Source organism: Mustela lutreola, chromosome 6 (genome assembly GCF_030435805.1).
Source record: "Mustela lutreola isolate mMusLut2 chromosome 6, mMusLut2.pri, whole genome shotgun sequence".
NCBI classification, from domain to species: domain Eukaryota; kingdom Metazoa; phylum Chordata; class Mammalia; order Carnivora; family Mustelidae; genus Mustela; species Mustela lutreola.
In genome coordinates, this window is record NC_081295.1 from 120,798,555 (window position 1) to 120,814,492 (window position 15,938).

A 15,938-nucleotide genomic window follows, 5' to 3' on the forward strand; every position below is an offset into this window, starting at 1 on the left:
ATGTCTTCTTTGCGGAAATGTCTGTTCATGTCCTCTGCTCATTTCTTGATTGGATTATTTGTTCTTTGGGTGTTGAGTTTGAGAAATTCTTTATAGATTTTGGATACTAGCCCTTTATCTGATATGTTGTTTGCAAATATCTTCTCTCATTCTGTCAGTTGTCTTCTGGTTTTGTTAACTGTTTCCTTTGTTATTTTATCAACTTTTTAAAAGAATCTTACATTTTCATTTTTAGTTACAGTCTTTCCTTTCATTATGTATATATACACATATATGTATATGTATATATACACATATAAGTTTTTCTTTACAATTTTGGGATATGGTTACTTCTAACAAACAGACCAAAATACACCCAGAACCTATTGTATGGCTTTGTTCTCTGATCATATCTGATCATATTCTATCTTTAGATAGAATATCTATCTGATCATATTCTCTCTCTCTTTGCTTTTTGTTTTGTTTTGCTTTGTTAAAGTATTTTAATTTTAATCTTTAGAGTTACATTCTATCCTTTCAATGTATTGAAATTAATTTGTCTATGTGTTTTTCTTTCTTTATAATTGAGATGTAGGTTCTTCTAACAAACCAACCAAAATACACTCAGTATGTAGTGTATTGCTCTGTTCTGTTCACCCGTCTGTTTTTATTCCTTTTTTTCTATCTTTTAATTTTCATTTTTAGTTACATTTTATCCTTTCATAGTATTTAATTTCATTTTTGTACATATATATAGATTTTTCTTTCTTTACAATTTGAGACTTAGTTCTCTAGCAAACAGACCAAAATACACACAGGAACTGGTGTATTGCTCTGTTCTGTCCACCAGTCTGATTATATTCTTTTTACTTTTATTTTATTTTATTTGGTTTTGTTTTTTTTTTTCTGATCTGTTTAATGTATAATTCTTTGGGATTGTTGTTTCCATTTTAGTGTGTTCTTCTCTGGACAGAATAATAAGACAGAAAAACTCACCTCAAAAAAAGAGAACAAGAGGTAGTACTGACTGCCAAGGACCAAATCAGTAATGACATAAGTAAGTTGTCAGAACCAGAGTTCAGAATAGCAATTATAGAGATACTATCTAGTCTTGAAAAAAGCATCAAAGACACTAGAGAATCCCTTTCTGGAGAAATAAAAGAACAAAAATTTAATCAAGTCAAAATAAAAAAGGCCACTAAAGAGATGCAATAAAAAATGGAGGCTCTTACTGCTAGGATAAATGAGACAAAGAGTGTATTTGTGATATAGAAGACCAAATGATGGAGTATAAAGAAGCTGAGAAAAAGAGATAAACAACTACTGGATCATAAATGGAGAATTTGAGAGAGAATTGATACCATAAAATGAAACAATATTAGAATAATTGGGATCCCAGAAGAAGAGGAAAGAAGGGGGGGCAGAGGGTATACTAGAGCAAGTTATAGCTGAGAACATCCCTAATCTGAGGAAGAGAACAGGCATTCAAGTTCAGGAGGCACAGAGGACACCCCTCAAAATAAATAAAAATAGGTCAACAATCCACCATATAATGGTGAAACTTGAAATCTCAGAGATAAAGAGAAAATCCTGAAAGCAGCTTGGGACAAGAGGTCTACAACCTTTAAGGTAGAAACAAGAGTGTCAGTAGACATATCCACAGAGATCTGGTAGACCAGAAAGGACTGGTATCATATATTCAGGGTGCTAAATGAGAAAAATATGCAGCCAAGAACACTTTAACCAGCTGGGATGTCATTTAAAATTTAAGGAGAGATAAAAAGCTTCCAGGACAAGCAGAAATTAAAAGAATTTGTGATCACTAAACCAGCCCTCCAAGAACTATTAAAAGGGGTTCTTTAAGTGAAGAGAGAGCCCAAAAGAAACATAGACTAGAAAGGAACAGAGAGGAACTCATTTTAGCCTCAAAGACACCTCCAGGTTTAAAGTGAGGGGGTAGAAAACAATTTATCATGCTAACGGACATGAAAAGAAGCTGAGTGGCAACACATATATCAGAAAAATCAGATTTTAAACCAAAGAGTATAAGAGATGAGGAAGGATCCAATAACATAATTAAAAGGTCTATCCAAAAAGGTCTCACAATTACAAATATTTATGTTCCTAACATGGGAACAGCCAATTATATAAACCAATTAATAACAAAATTTAAAAAACACATCCATAATAATATAATAATAGTAGGGGACTTTAACTCCCTTCTCACTATAATGGAGAGATCATCTAGGTAGAAGATCACCAAGAAAACTAGGGCTTTGAATGACAGTGGACCAGAAGGACTTCACAGATATAGTCAGAGCATTGCATCCTAAAGCAATAGAATACATATTCTTCTCAAGCGCACATGGAACATTTTCCAGAATAGATCACATCCTGGGTCACAAATCAGGTCTCAACCCAGTACCAAAAAACTGGGATCATTTCTTGCATATTTTTGGACCACAGTGCTTTAAAATTTGAACTCAGTCATAAGGTGATATCTCAATGTGGTTTTAATTTGAATCTCCCTGATGGCTAGTGATGATGAACATTTTTTCATGTGTCTGATAGCCATTTGTATGTCTTCATTGGAGAAGTGTCTGTTCATATCTTCTGTCCATTTTTTGATATGATTTTCTGCTTTGTGTGTGTTGAGTTTGAGGAGTTCTTTATAGATCCTGGATATCAACCATTTTTCTGTACTGTCATTTGCAAATATCTTCTTCCATTCCGTGGGTTGCCTCTTTGTTTTCTTGACTGCTTCCTTTGCTGTGCAGAAGCTTTTGATTTTGATGAAGTCCCAGAAATTTATTTTGGCTTTTGTTTCCTTTGCCTTTGGAGACATATCTTGAAAGAAGTTTCTATGGCTGATATCGAAGAGATTACTGCCTATGTTCACCTCTAGGATTCTGATGGATTCCTGTATCATGTTGAGGTCTTTTATCCATTTTGAGTTTAAGAGGAAATTTGAAAAGACCTCAAATACATGGAAGCTAAAGAGTATCCTCTTTTTAAAAATATTTTTATTAACATATAATGTATTATTTGCCTCAGGGGTACAGGTCTGTGAATCATCAGGCTTACACATTTCGCAGCACTCACCATATCACACACCTTCCCCAATGTCCATAACCCAACCACCCTCTCCACACTCCCCTCCCCACCCAGCAACCCTCAGTTTTTTTTTTGTGAGATTTAAACAGCATCCTCTTAAAGAATGAATGGTGCAACCAGAAAATTAAAGAAGAATTTTAAAAATTCTTGGAATCAAATGTAAATGGAAACACAATTGTTCAGAAGTTTGGGATGCAGTAAAGGCAGTCCCAAGAGGGAAGTATATAGCAATACAAGGCTTTCTCAAGAAATAAGAAAAGTCTCAAATACAACAACCAAACCATACACCCATGAGAGCTGGAGAAAGAACAGCAAGTAAAGCCTAAACTCTGCAGAGGATGAGAATTAATGAAGATTAGAGTGGATATCAATGAAATAGAAATTAAAAGAAAAGTAGAACCGAACAATGAAACTAGGAGCAGTTTTTAAAAAAGAATTAATAAATACAATCATGAGTGAAGGTGAAGAAAAAGAAATAATTATAAGAACATATTATAAGCAACAAGTTGCCAATAAATTAGGCAATCTGGAAGAAATGGATGCATTCCTAGAGAGGTATAAACTACCAAAGTAAAAACAAGAAGAAATAGAAAACCTGAAAACACCCATAACCAGCAAGGAAATTGAAGCAATTATCAAGTCTTACAACAAGCAAGAGTCCAGGGCCAGATGGTTTCCCAGGGGAATTCTATAAAACATTTAAAGAATAATTAATACCTATTCTTTTGAAGCTGTTTCAAAAAATAGAAATGGAAGGAAATCTTCCTAACTCTTTCTATGAAGCCATCATTACCAGACAAGGACCCCACCAAGAAGGAGAATGACAGACCAATATCCTGATGAATATCAATGCCAAAATTCTCACCAAGATACTAGCCATTAGGATCCCACAGTACATTAAGAGGATTCTTCACCATGATCAAGTGGGATTTATTCCTGGACTGTAAGGATGTTTCAACATTCACACATTAATCAATATAATACACTACATTAATAAAAGAAAGGACAAGGAGCATAGGATCCTCTCAACAGATGCAGAAAACCATTTGACAAAGTATAACATCTTTTGTTGATAAAAAACACTTATTGTGTATTTATAGTGGGAATGTACTTCAATATCATAAAAGCCATCTATGAAAAGCCCACAGCAAATATCATTCTCAGTGGGGAAAAACTGACAGCTTTCCCCCTAAGGTCAGGAACATCCCAGGGCTGTCCACTATCACCACTACTATTCAACATAGTACTAAATTCTTAGCCTCAATAATCAGACAACAAAAAGAAATAGAAAGGATTAAAATTGGCAAAGAAATCAAACTCTCACTCTTCACACATGACATGATTCTCTATGTGGCAAACCCAAAAGACTCCACCCCAAAATTGCTAGAGCTCATACAGGAATTCAGCAAATTGGCAGTATATAAAATCAATTCTCAGAAAACAGTTATATTTCTATAAACTAACAATAGACAGAAGAAGAAGATTAAATAGTTAATCTCATTTACAATTGAACCCCAAACCATAAGATAACTAGGAATAAATATAACAAAAGAGGGAAAGGATCTGTATACAGAAAACTATAGAACGCTCATGAAAGAACTTGAGGAAGACATAAAGAGCTGGAAAAACATTCCATGCTCTTGGATTAGAAAAAATAATATTTGTTAAAATGTCTATATTACCTAAAGCAATCTACACATTCAATACATTTCCTATCAAAATAGCATCAACTTTTTCAAAGAACTGGAAAAATTATCCCCAAATTTGTATGGAACCAGAAAAGATCTCTAATAGCCAAAGGAATGTTGAGAAAGAAAAGCAAAGCTGGTGGCATCACAATTCTGGGCTTTAAGCTCTAATACAAAGATATAATCATCAAGACAGTATGGTATTGGGATAAGAACAGACACATAGATCAATGGAACAGAATGGAGAACCCAGAAATGGATCCTCAACTCTATAATCAACTAATCTTGGACAAAGCAGGAAACAATATCTAATGGAAAAAGGACAATGTCTTTAACAAATGGTGTTGGGAAAATCGGACAGCCACATGTAGGAGAATGAAACTAGACCATTTCCTGATCCATACACAAAAATAGACTCAAAATGGATAAAAGACCTCAATGTGAGACAGGAATCCATCAGAATCCTAGAGGAGAACACAGGCAGTAATCTCTATGACCTCAGCTGTAGCAACTTCTTGCTAGACCATCTCCAAAGGCAAGGGGAAAAAAGGCAAAAATAAACTATTGGGACTCCATCATGATCAAACCTTTTGCAAAGCTAAAGAAACAGTTGACAAAACCAAAAGACAACCAACAGTATGTTGCAAATATTTGCAAATGACATATCAGATAAAGGGCTAGTATCCAAAATCTATAAAGAACTCATCAAATTCAACACCCAAAGAACAAATAATTCAATAAAAAATGGGCAGTAGACATGAACAGGTATTTTTCCAAAGAAGACATACAAATGACCAACAGACACATGAAAAACTGTTCAACATCACTTAGCATCAGAAAAATACAAATCAAAACCACAAGATACCACTTCACACCAGTCAGAATGGCTAAAATCAACAAGTCAGGTATTAACAGATGTTAGTGAGGATGTGGAGGAAGGGGAACTTTCTTAAACTGTTTTTTTTTAAGGTTTTATTTATTTGTTTTATTATTTTATTTATTTGTTTGACAGAGATATAGAGAACACAAGCAAGGAAAGTAGGAGAGGGAGAAGCAGGCTTTCTGTTAAGCAGAGAGACTAATGCAGGGCTTGATCCCAGGACCCTGGGATCATGACCTGAGCCGAAGGCAGACACTTAATGACTGAGCCACCCAGACTTCTTACATTGTTGGTTGGAATGCAAGCTGGTGTAGCCACTCTGGAAAACAGTACAGAGGTTTCTTAAAAAGTTGAAAATAGAGCTACTCTATGACCCAGCAACTTCACTACTTGGGATTTACTCCAAAGATAAAGATGTAGTGATCCAAAGAGGCATCTACATCCCAATGTTTATAGCAGCCATGTCCACAATACCAAACTACGGAAAGAACAATAGAAAGAGCCTAGCTGCCCATTGACAGATGAATGGATAAAGATGATGTGATATAACAGTGGAATATTGCTCAGTCATCAAAAAATGAAATCTTGCTATTTTCAATGATGTGGATGGAACTAGAGGGTATTAGACTGAGAGAAATAAGTAAGTCAGAGAATGACAATTATCATATGATCTCACTCATATGTGGGATATAAGAAACAAGAGAGAGGATCCTAGAGGAAGACAGGAAAAAATAGAACAAGATGAAATCAGAGAGGGAGACAAACCAAAAGAGACCCTTAATCATAGGAAATAAACTGAGGGTTGCTGGAGGGGAGGGGGGTATGTGGAGGGTAACTGGGTGATGGACATTAAGGAGGGCATGTGATGTTATGAGAACTGGTTATTATATAAGACTGATGAATGACCAACATTTATCTCTGAAACTAATAATACAGCTATATGTTAACTAATTGAATTTAAATACAATTTAGAAAAAAAAATGTCTATTCAGGTCTCTAGAAATATCCCTTAGGTCCATTCTGCCTTAAGTATATTCTAGTCCATTATTTCTATCTTATTTTATTTTTTAAAGATTTTACCTGAGAGAGTGAGAAATAGAGAGCATGAGTGGGGTGGGGAGGGGCAGAGAGTGAAGCAGACTCTTCACAGAGCAGGGAGCCTACTGTGGGACTCAATTCCAGGACCCTGGTATCATGACCTGAGCAGAAGGCAGATGCTTCACCAACTCAACCACCCAGGTACCCCCATTATTTCAGTTTTAATTGGGTTATTTATTTATTTATTTATTTTTGCTTTACATATTATATAATACCTATTTCATACCTATTTCATAATATTCATATTCTAGAGTCCTCTAACCTCCACCAAATTGTGCTTGGTTCTTGTGCAATAGGCTCATGTTACACTGTTCTGTTCTTTTTTGAATTCTTAGAACTTATCATTATATGCTAATGGAATTATTTTATATATGTATATTTCTTCCCACTGGAATGTAAATTTTCTTAAGACAGGGAATGCATCTGCTTTCACATTAATTGAATACACTCAGAGCATAGTATGATATATATAACAACACTGGTACTCAATGACCACTTTATTTTTGCATTATTGATTAAATTAGTGAATATATTAGCAAAGTTTGGGGCTTAGTTCAGCCAATAGTAAAGTAAGCAGTATTTTGTTTTCCTTTACTATTATTCATTGTGACATATATTTCTGGGAGGCCTATGGTCCAGAGCAGGACTTGGATACTCACGGTTTCCTAACTGGGATAAAAATGAGGAAAACCTTAAAAGCCAATATATCTTCAAACAGAATGCTTCTCTGCCTATTTCTTTTCTTTTCTGTAATACTTAAAAAAACCTTTGTATTATGGAAAATTTTAGCTATACGTAGTATTAGAGAGAATAGTGGTGTGTATCAGTAGTCCAGCTTTAATAATTATTAATTCTGGATAATTTAGTACACCCACCCACTTAATCCTATATGCATACTGTATTATTTTGAAGATAATCTTAAACATCATGTCACTGATGAATATTTTATTATGAAAATCTAAAATATAATAACTTTTTAGAAACATAACATTGCCATAACCACATCTAAAATTAGATAATTTCTTAATACAGCCAGTGCTCAATTTTTGTGTCTCATAAGAAGTTTTTAACAGTTGTTTTGTTTGAATATGCATCCAAAACTAACATTTGATTGATATGTCTTCAGTTTTTTTTACGTGAATTTTCTCGGTTCTGTATTTTTACGTGCAAATTATTTGCTGAAAAAAATGATTTTCTAATTATTTACTTACTAAATAGTATGATATTGATATTAAATATTAATAATGTCACACTTTATGCACATGATCAGAAATAATTCAAAGAACTCAAATAATTTTTAAAGAATCATGTAATTTAATATCATGAGTACTGATACCTAATTTTATGTATAGTAATATAATGTGGTGATCCCACTTTAACTTTTATCTGATAAAATGAAATGATTGCTCATTTTAGAATTAATTTCATTTTAAAATTACATGAAGACTTTATGAATGAATTCCCTTAATAAAACACGACTTCCATTAAACTTGTTTTCCTTGGGGCGCCTGGGTGGCTCAGTGGGTTAAGTCGCTGCCTTCAGCTCAGGTCATGATCTCAGGGTCCTGGGATGGAGTCCCGCATCGGGCTCTCTCCTCTCTGCTTCCTCCTCTCTCTCTCTCTGCCTGCTTCTCTGCCTACTTGTGATGTCTCTCTGTCAAATTAAAAAAAAAAAATTTGTTTTCCTTGGTATTTCATTGGGAAAAGGTCTGAGTAGGTCAGCATTTATGTATTCTTGGAACACCACTCATGATGTGATTCAGTATAACCCTTGTATTACAATAACACACACTCACACACACACCCCATATCCAAATTTGGTTCTTCTCACATATTCACCTTATGGTCTTATTCTAATGCTCTCCTAACTGACATCCATTTCTTTTCCTGCCTAAAGAATTCTTATCTTCTCATGGGCGAGGAAAGAAGAGGAAAGCTTCTCCTATTGCTATTCATTCTTTAAGAATTGAAATTTTAAATTTTTGGAAAACAATTTGACTTTCAGTATATTTGAAATTCAAAGTTCCTTTTTCTTCTCCGCCTTAGCCTTGTAAAACTATACTAAAATGAGTAGGAACTTATTTCTTCATTTTTGCATTTCTTCTATATCAAATCTATAGCAAAGACAAAGGGCTTATATTACTTTCACTAATGTCTGAATTAGGGGGAGTGGTAATGCCCTAGTGTGGGAATAATAAGAAAGAAATATTAACATCAGCTAAAATATCAAAATACTATCAGCCTGTATTTGCTTGCTCCTGTGTTACTGGACATGAAACATAACCTTGAAAGTGAGCATAAGTGGCAATAAGCATAAGAGGCCAGAGTACTAGTCAGTTCTGAGATGAAAGAAAGGAAAATTTTATTAGGAGATCTAAAGGGAAATTTATTATTTCCATGGGAGTTCTGGATCAGGGTTACAAAGAAGCAGGTAACTGGGTGGAATATCCCAGAGATCTCACAGTAGATAAAAATTGAGAAAAGAAAAAAAAAAATCAGGCATTCAAGGGGCAGAATTCCAAAGGGTATGGGAGCTCTCAGAGGATGTAGCTGGACCTTAAATCCTAGAGAAGAAGTGAGAGGGGCAACGTTGGACAGAGAAGGAATATGACAAACTTAGCCAGTCAATAGTGCTAGGTCACCTATGAAGTCCACTCTTCTGCTCTGGTCGGTGAGCATGCGGTGCTCCTGCAATAGGACAGACATGGGATGGTTGATCCACGGGGGCTCCTCTGCTGTCATCATGCCCTCCCCCAGACTCCTACAACCTTTCAACCATATCTGTGTCCACAAATTCCTCCCAGTTTCCTTCCTCCTGTGCTTTGTCTCCAGCTCTCAGCTCTCAGCTCTGACAAATCTGAACGCTTACCTTCCTTCCTAGGGTGTGGCTCACAAGGGTCTTTGATGTCTGGAAGCACCACTTGAGCGCAGGCCTTGGATAATGAAGATGGTGCCCACCACGATGCCCACAAGGCCCACAGTCAACCCCAGGACACAGACCACGGTCTCTGTCAGCTCTGACATAGGGGCTGGAATTTCAGGTTCTAGAAAATGCAGTTGTGGAAAACAGAACACAAGAGTGTTGGTTCATGTACACATGTGTGGGTTGGAGCGGGAGGGATTGTTTTTGATCTATGAGGACTCAGGGCACCATGGTTAAGGAAGAGGGTAAAGTCTATTATTTGAAACCTTTAAGGTATAGAAAACATGAGATTCACAGACTCAAAGGCAGGATATTCTGAACTTGATAGAGAAAGAAGGTGCCAAGGGGGTGGAATTCATACGTACCCCAGTGTTTCAGAAGTGGTTCATCCAGGCCCCAGTGCTCCACCTTGCAGTCATAAATATCATCAGCAGAAGGGAGGAAGGTGAGGTAACTGAACTTTAAGAAGGAATGATCCTTCTTGGCGAGGAAGCTGGTTTCAGAAACACCCTCTGTGACTGAGTGCCTGTTCTTCAACCACGTGACATTGATCACAGGGGGAAAGATGTTGTCCACCAGACAGACGAGGGTGTTGGGCTGACCCAGCATCACAGGAGACTTGGGAAACAGCGTCACCTCAGGAACCTCTGTGGTGAGGAAGCAGCACTGATATGAATTGCAAAGAGCTCTACCCTCAGGTTCTGCACTGTGTCCTTCAAGAGCCCATCCACCAACAGTTCCCCATCTGATGGTAGAAGAGTTCTTACTTACCTTCTGCTTGGGAAATGCTATCTACACACTGCCTGTATTTTATCCTTGTGCCCTTCCCCGTATGGGCGTGCTTACTAAAGTGGCAGATCTCTAGGACTTCTCCTTGAGGGGTTCAGGGAACACGGTATGGGGGTAAGGATCCTTGTATTACATGACAATATTTCAGCTCTGAGATGGCAGAGAATGAGTGTTCAGTAATTACTATGAGAAGATCTGGGGAAAGATCCTTGGAAAGCAGTCAAGGGTATATCTATCATAGGGAAGAAGAGAAAGAGACCTGATATGTAGGGATAGATTCAGTAAAGAGAGGCAGAGTGGTGGACACATACCATTGGTAGCAGCGGTATAGTTGGAGCGTTTAATCAGGATGTTCAAGCCTTGTTTTGATGTAGCTATTTCGTTCAATGCATTTTGTGGGTCAAAACCTGAAAATGTGCTAAACACAGGCAGCCGCCAGACAGTTTCCTTCTTCTCCAGGTCCACATAGAACAACTCATCTCCATCAAATTCTTCAGTGAACTGGCCAGAGGGGCCATAGGACTGGTAAACTTCTATGCCATAGGAGCCAACATGATCAGCTGATGAGAGAGTGAGGAACAAGAAAAAAACAAAGGGAGAAAGAACCTTATTAAACTGAGTGACAGAGGAAACTAAACTGGTTTTCAAATATTGTGGGCTTTGTCTTTGGTACTGTTTTTCTTTTTCTCTCTCTCAAGATTGATTTGTGTATTCGAGAGAGAATACAAGTCGGGGAAGGGACAAAGGGAGAGAGTCTCCAGCAGACTCCACACTGAGCACAGAGCCCAGGGCCAGGCTGGGTCTCATGACCTGTGATATCATGACCTGAACAAGATTCAGTCTTTCAAGGGACTGAGCCACCCATCCGCCCCCTTTCGCAGTCTTTAGGCAAATTTTCCTGCTCCCTTTCCCTCAGGGTTGGTGGGTGTCCAGTTAAAATGCAGATGATTTTCCACTGTCATGTAGGTTACATGAGGACAGAATTTCAACAGCCATGTTACTACTGTTCCTTGTGTGTGTAGCTTAGCCCCTGGCACACACAGGTGTGCCATTTATGATAAACATAATGAAATTTAAAAAGGAATGAAAAAATCATGTTCTTAGCTTCCTTTCTCAGAGATTGAGTTTACCTCCCTCTGCTTCATAAGTTTTATCTCTTACTTAATTCTTTCATCAGTTAATAAGAAATACATTTGGATTCCTCTCCCCCTCCAGACTGGTTCAGAACAGAACATTTTCTACACAGGCCTTCCTTCCTTCCTTCTCTCCTTCCTCCTTCTCCTCCTTCTTCCTCTTGTCTTTCCAAAAAGAACACACAGGACTTTATTGTTTTACAAGAATTTCTTCTAAATATTGTAGGATGTGAGAGTGTGACAAGGACAGTGACAATACTATAAAGTATATAAAAAATAAACAATGCTCCTAAGGTCTCTGTTTTGTTAACAATAGTAATCCTCAGAAGAGAGCACTTGATTTTATCAGAGATACAAAATGAAAGATATATTGGATTTTAGATTTCTGTCACACCCCACTGCTCTACCCCATCATGGCTTAGAGGATGTTACTAAACCTCTCCCCTTATTCTGACGCAACATTTCTGTCTATTGAGAGCTCCAGGTAAACTATGGCCCTTTTTCTCAAAGGGACAATGAACTCATGTGAGGACACCCAAGTAGAATGGCAACAGTAGGATTCTACCCAATGAGCCTACCTTTTTTTTTTGTGAAGAAATATATGTGTATGTGTGTGTGTGTGTGTGTGTGTTTTAATCACTTCCTTTTTGTGTTCTTCCTCATTTACTGAACATCATCGAGATGTCAGACATCATGAGGAGCAGGGATCAAGGAGCTTATTGTTAGTGAGAGAGCCAGATGAGTATAGGAACAAAGACAGGAAGCTGTGGTGAGTCCTGGAAGGGAACAACAGCAGTCTTATGGTCCCACTTCCTCTGCAATACCTCAGCTGCCCAGTCAAACCAAAGTATATTATTCCTTCATGTTCCTTGGTCTTTGCAGGGGCCTTTCTCCTTGAAACAAAGTTATCTTTACAGATTTTCTGGATACCTCCATTTTTTTCCTTAAGTTTCTGCTTACTTACCGAATTTTAGCTAAGCTCTCTCATTGAACATGTTTTTGACCATATTATATCCTCTAGCACCTCCATCCCAGTGTCTTGCTCTCCAAATTTATCCATACCTCATCCAACTCACTCTCTTCCCTGCCCAGTATGATTCCCTTGGTTGATTATTTGAAATGCCCTCAACAAAACCTTTATAAATTCTACCTTTTATCCTTGACTGTTTTCCAAACATGAATATATGCAACTGTTGTTTTCACCTGGTACTTGTCCTGGGTTGCCAACTGTTGATGAGTATCACACTATGGGGCCAACTAGAAGCAATTCACTTTTATACTTTCAGCTTGCTCCTGCACCAAGGGGCAGATAGCATGTCTTTTCATCTTTGAATCTCCAAAATTTATCTCTTGGTTGCTGAAAAGTGTGTATTGAATATCATTTGCTGTTCTCAAGGATCATAGAAATTGGGGGAGTGAAAGCTAGGAGACACAAAGGTGGACCATATGAAGGTCAGAAGCAGCAGTGACCAAGGCTGTATTATGACTTGTGAGCCTTAGTGCTATTCCTCTCATGGGCCCATTTTTTCATAAAAATATTAAGAATCGTATTTGTGACTATATTGGTGCAAAAACAAATATAATCCAGGCTATATTAAAAATTAAAATATTTTCTTCTACTCTAAAAGTTCACTTTTTTCTTCTAATTTTAAAAGAAATTAAAACATTTTCATGGTGTCCTATGAGCATCACAAGCCCTTGGTACTGTGCTTACTGTACCTAATGGATAAGATGAGTCTGATTAGGGTGCTCTGGTGTGATGCTGAAAAAAGGAATTGGACATTCTCTGGAGAAACAAGAGATACTTAAATTAGAATGGGAGCAGTCATGATTAACAAAGTTGGTGAAAATTAGAGTATGCTCCATTTCACATCCCCTCTTAACTATTTAGTTTTTCTACTTCGGTTTTTACAAAACCATTCTTCATGTCAATAAAACAACAATAAAAAGGACCAGGGATAGACTCTGGAAGGAAAAGATTATAAAGGAATGGCTGAAGAGAGGGGGGGAAGAGGTAGGCAATAAAGGCAGAGGGGCTGGAGGGATTAAATAATTAATGTGTGTTTGCCCTGTTTTCCTTTTAAGGATCTCCATTAGATAGAAAGCAAGACATGTCATTTGAATTGACAATTTGAGAATAACACATTTTAATTTATATGTTACATTATTTTTATTTATATTATATATTTTTAATTTTTTAATAAAATAATTTAAGTTCATCATAAAGTTCTCAATTTTAAAATAAAAATAAAAATATTCTCTAGTTTGGAAGAGTACAGAATTCCATAATTCCATAATTATGGAAGCAGCCCATGTGTCCATTGATAGATATCTGGATCAATGGAGAGATAAATGGATAAAGAAGATTTGGTATATATATATACAATGGAATATTGTTCAGCTATAAAAAGACTGAAATTTTGCCATTTGCTACATTATGGTAGGAGCTAGAGAGTGTAATGCTAAGTGAAATAATCAGAGAAAGATAAATATCATATAATTTCACTCATATGTGGAATTTAAGAAACAAAACTAATGAACAAGTAAAAAGGTAAATAAAAAGAAAAACAGAGTCTTAACTTTAGGGAAAAAACTGATGGTTACCAGAGATTAGGTGGAGGGTGCAGTTAAAAAAGGTGAAAGGAGGGGTGCCTGGTAGCTCAGTCATTAAGCATCTGCTTTGGCTTAGGTCATGATCCCAGAGCCCTGGGATTGAACCCCACATCGAGCCCCACATCGGGTTCCCTGCTCAGCGGGAAACCTCCTTCTCCCTTTCCCACTCCCTTTGCTTGTGTTCCCTCTCTTGCTGTGTCTCTGTCAAATAAATAAAATCTTTTAAAAAACAAACAAACAGGTGAAAGTGATTAAATATACACTTATCTAGGTGAGCACCGAGTAAGGTATAGAATTATGAGTCACTATACTGTACACCCAAAAGTAAAATAACACTGTATGTTAAGTATGCTGGAATTAAAATTTAAAAAATTATTAAGCCACACCTGTAATAGTAACAATTAAGAAAAAAGAAAGATCATTGACATTTCTATGTCTTCATCATTGGAAAAGCATTTCTAAATACATATTTGATTTGATTATTTGTGAAGTGACATATATGAGGTCATGTGGTAGACTGACTGGTCTAAAGGCATTCAGCTGGGCTTGTTTAGTCACTGCCCCCATGCCAGTTCCTGGCATGAAAATGTGTAAATCTGAGACGAAGAAGAGGACACACTTCTTTATATCTACATAGTATATACATAATTCACGGAACTCTTTACCCAAAGTGAGACTACAGAAGAAACATATAAAAAGCTGGGGTGCCTCAGTGGCTCAGTCATTAAGCATTCCTTTGGCTCAGGTCATGATCTCAAGGTCCTGGGATCCAGCCCCACATCCAACTCCCTGTTCATCAGGAAGCCTGCTTCTCCCTCTCCCACTTGCCCTCTCTTGCTGTCTATTTTTCTGTCAATAAGTAAATAAAATATTTTCTTTTTTTTTTAAAGAAACATAAAAAGCTTCAAAATGTTGTTTAGAAACATTTGAGAGCAATAGTTCATGAATTTTTAGTAACAAAACATCCACTCGTGGAAACATCTTTAATCTCTGAGGCAACCGTAAATGAATGTCACTGAGCCCTGCAGGCTATATTCACTGGATCTGATATTAGAAAGGATGAACTCTGCAACAGCACAGGTAGCAGAGAGAGTGGGTTGGGTCTCTAGTTCCCTGAAGGAGTGACCATAATTTTTAGATCTGCTTAATATTGAGAACACCTTCGAGGAGCCTCTGCTATTTCTATGCCAATCTCCATTTTCCCCCCTTCCAACTTTTTCGCAAGTCTAGTCCCCACATCCCTCAGCTGTGCACTCACCCACAATGTCTTCACTGTCACCAGGGCTCATCATGGTGGTCAGGGCAAGAGTCCCCAGAATCAGAACTCTGCTTAGGGTCATCCTTTTCTCGATGTGGTCTCCTCAGTGGCCCTTCAGAGTTGCAGAGCAGCGGTAAGAACCCAACTGATAAGGGAATCTAAAGACAACAAACCAAACCCTGCCAGGTTAGGTTCTGGCCAATCAGAAAAATCCCCTCTGATGACACTTCTGTTGCCAGTTGAAGAGCTTGTACTAAGAGCCAAGAAGGGTTGGGAAATCCCCTTGTTCTGATGTAGCCACCTGGGCATATTCTCTAGGAAAGGAGGGAGGGTCTTAAATCAGAATCTTCTTATGGGTGTGTGTACTTGCTGGTGGTGAGAGGGGTGGAATTTCTGAGTAGCTTCATGTATAGATATCATCACTAATATGGTATTCTTCAGGCTTTTCTGGGTTACAATCTCC

At 37.2% G+C, this 15,938-nt stretch overlaps 1 protein-coding gene across 2 annotated transcripts in view; it reads right to left on the reverse strand.

Annotated features, from left to right (window-relative positions):
* Positions 1 to 15,634, reverse strand: part of LOC131834282 (SLA class II histocompatibility antigen, DQ haplotype D alpha chain-like) — a 112,728-nt gene extending 97,094 nt beyond the window's left edge. Inside the window, exons 1-5 of one of the 2 annotated variants that reach the window (XM_059178728.1) lie at positions 15,476 to 15,634; positions 10,783 to 11,031; positions 10,048 to 10,329; positions 9,629 to 9,803; positions 9,097 to 9,447 (exon numbers count right to left, since the gene is read on the reverse strand). In XM_059178728.1, coding sequence (XP_059034711.1) covers positions 9,649 to 9,803; positions 10,048 to 10,329; positions 10,783 to 11,031; positions 15,476 to 15,557 — 768 coding nt within the window. In that variant the 5' untranslated portion in view covers positions 15,558 to 15,634 and the 3' untranslated portion in view covers positions 9,097 to 9,447; positions 9,629 to 9,648. Of the gene's footprint in view, positions 1 to 9,096; positions 9,448 to 9,628; positions 9,804 to 10,047; positions 10,330 to 10,782; positions 11,032 to 15,475 lie in introns of those variants that run through there. The other variant, XM_059178729.1, reaches the window with a different exon arrangement.
* Between the last annotated feature and the right edge of the window lie 304 nt (positions 15,635 to 15,938).